This window comes from Sinocyclocheilus grahami, unplaced genomic scaffold (assembly GCF_001515645.1).
Source record: "Sinocyclocheilus grahami isolate Dianchi unplaced genomic scaffold, SAMN03320097.WGS_v1.1 scaffold23307.1, whole genome shotgun sequence".
Taxonomy (NCBI): Eukaryota; Metazoa; Chordata; class Actinopteri; order Cypriniformes; family Cyprinidae; genus Sinocyclocheilus; species Sinocyclocheilus grahami.
Window position 1 is genome coordinate 2,123 of NW_015519091.1, and position 763 is coordinate 2,885.

Here is a 763-nt window from a genome sequence, read left to right on the forward strand (position 1 = left end):
GAGCACACCAACCTTTTCTTTAACAGGTGAAAAATTTACAAATTAGGGGTAAACCCACTGAAAAAATTGAGGTGCACTAACTTGTCACACAATTGATGTCCTTTTGGTTTTTCTCTGGTGAAGTACAGTCGATGATCTCCTCATCTTCAGTGTCACTCAGTAATGCCTTTTGCTGGACTGATTTCTTATGTCTTTTGGTCTTTTTAATGGGCGAGTCCTCAGGCTCTCTCTCAGCAGGTTCTGTGCTGAATCTATTAGCAGCTGACAGGACGTCCTTTGGGGCAGTTATGGCTTCTGTAACCTGTAAACCTCCATTTAATGTAGTCTCATCACTCTTAGCACAAGAGGCATTTGGGGTGGTGTTCTGGTCCGAAACACTAAGCTTTTTTGTATAGGTCCCTGTAACTGGGGACACTACTCTTGTCTTGACTGGGGTTTCAAAATCATCCAAGTCATCCCATTCATTGAAGGAGAGTTGAGAGATGTCATGCTTAGGTTCACCCACAGTTTGATCCTTAAGTAAGGCTGCAGATTTGAGTAAATCATTAATAGTAGATTGGACAGGAGGTGTTTTGTTCACAGCAAATGGGTTGGCTAATGGATTAACAGTATTTGTCTTCGGTCTGCTGGGTGCTGCGAAGAAGTTGACTTTCGGTGCTGCCCTCTCAGGCTTTTGCGAAAACGTCACAGGAGTTTTGGTTACTTCACAGCTGCGGGGAATATTGACACTCCTGTTTGCTAAGACATTTGCACCAGTTACCTT

The 763-nt window shown here is 43.4% G+C and overlaps 1 protein-coding gene across 1 annotated transcript in view; it reads right to left on the reverse strand.

Annotated features, from left to right (window-relative positions):
• LOC107580022 (Bloom syndrome protein homolog) overlaps positions 1 to 301 on the reverse strand; it is a gene marked incomplete at both ends in the record, with an annotated part of 2,156 nt that extends 1,855 nt beyond the window's left edge. The window contains one exon of the mRNA XM_016265780.1: positions 82 to 301. Within this exon, the coding sequence (XP_016121266.1) occupies positions 82 to 301 (220 nt within the window). The remainder of the gene's footprint in view (positions 1 to 81) is intronic.
• Between the last annotated feature and the right edge of the window lie 462 nt (positions 302 to 763).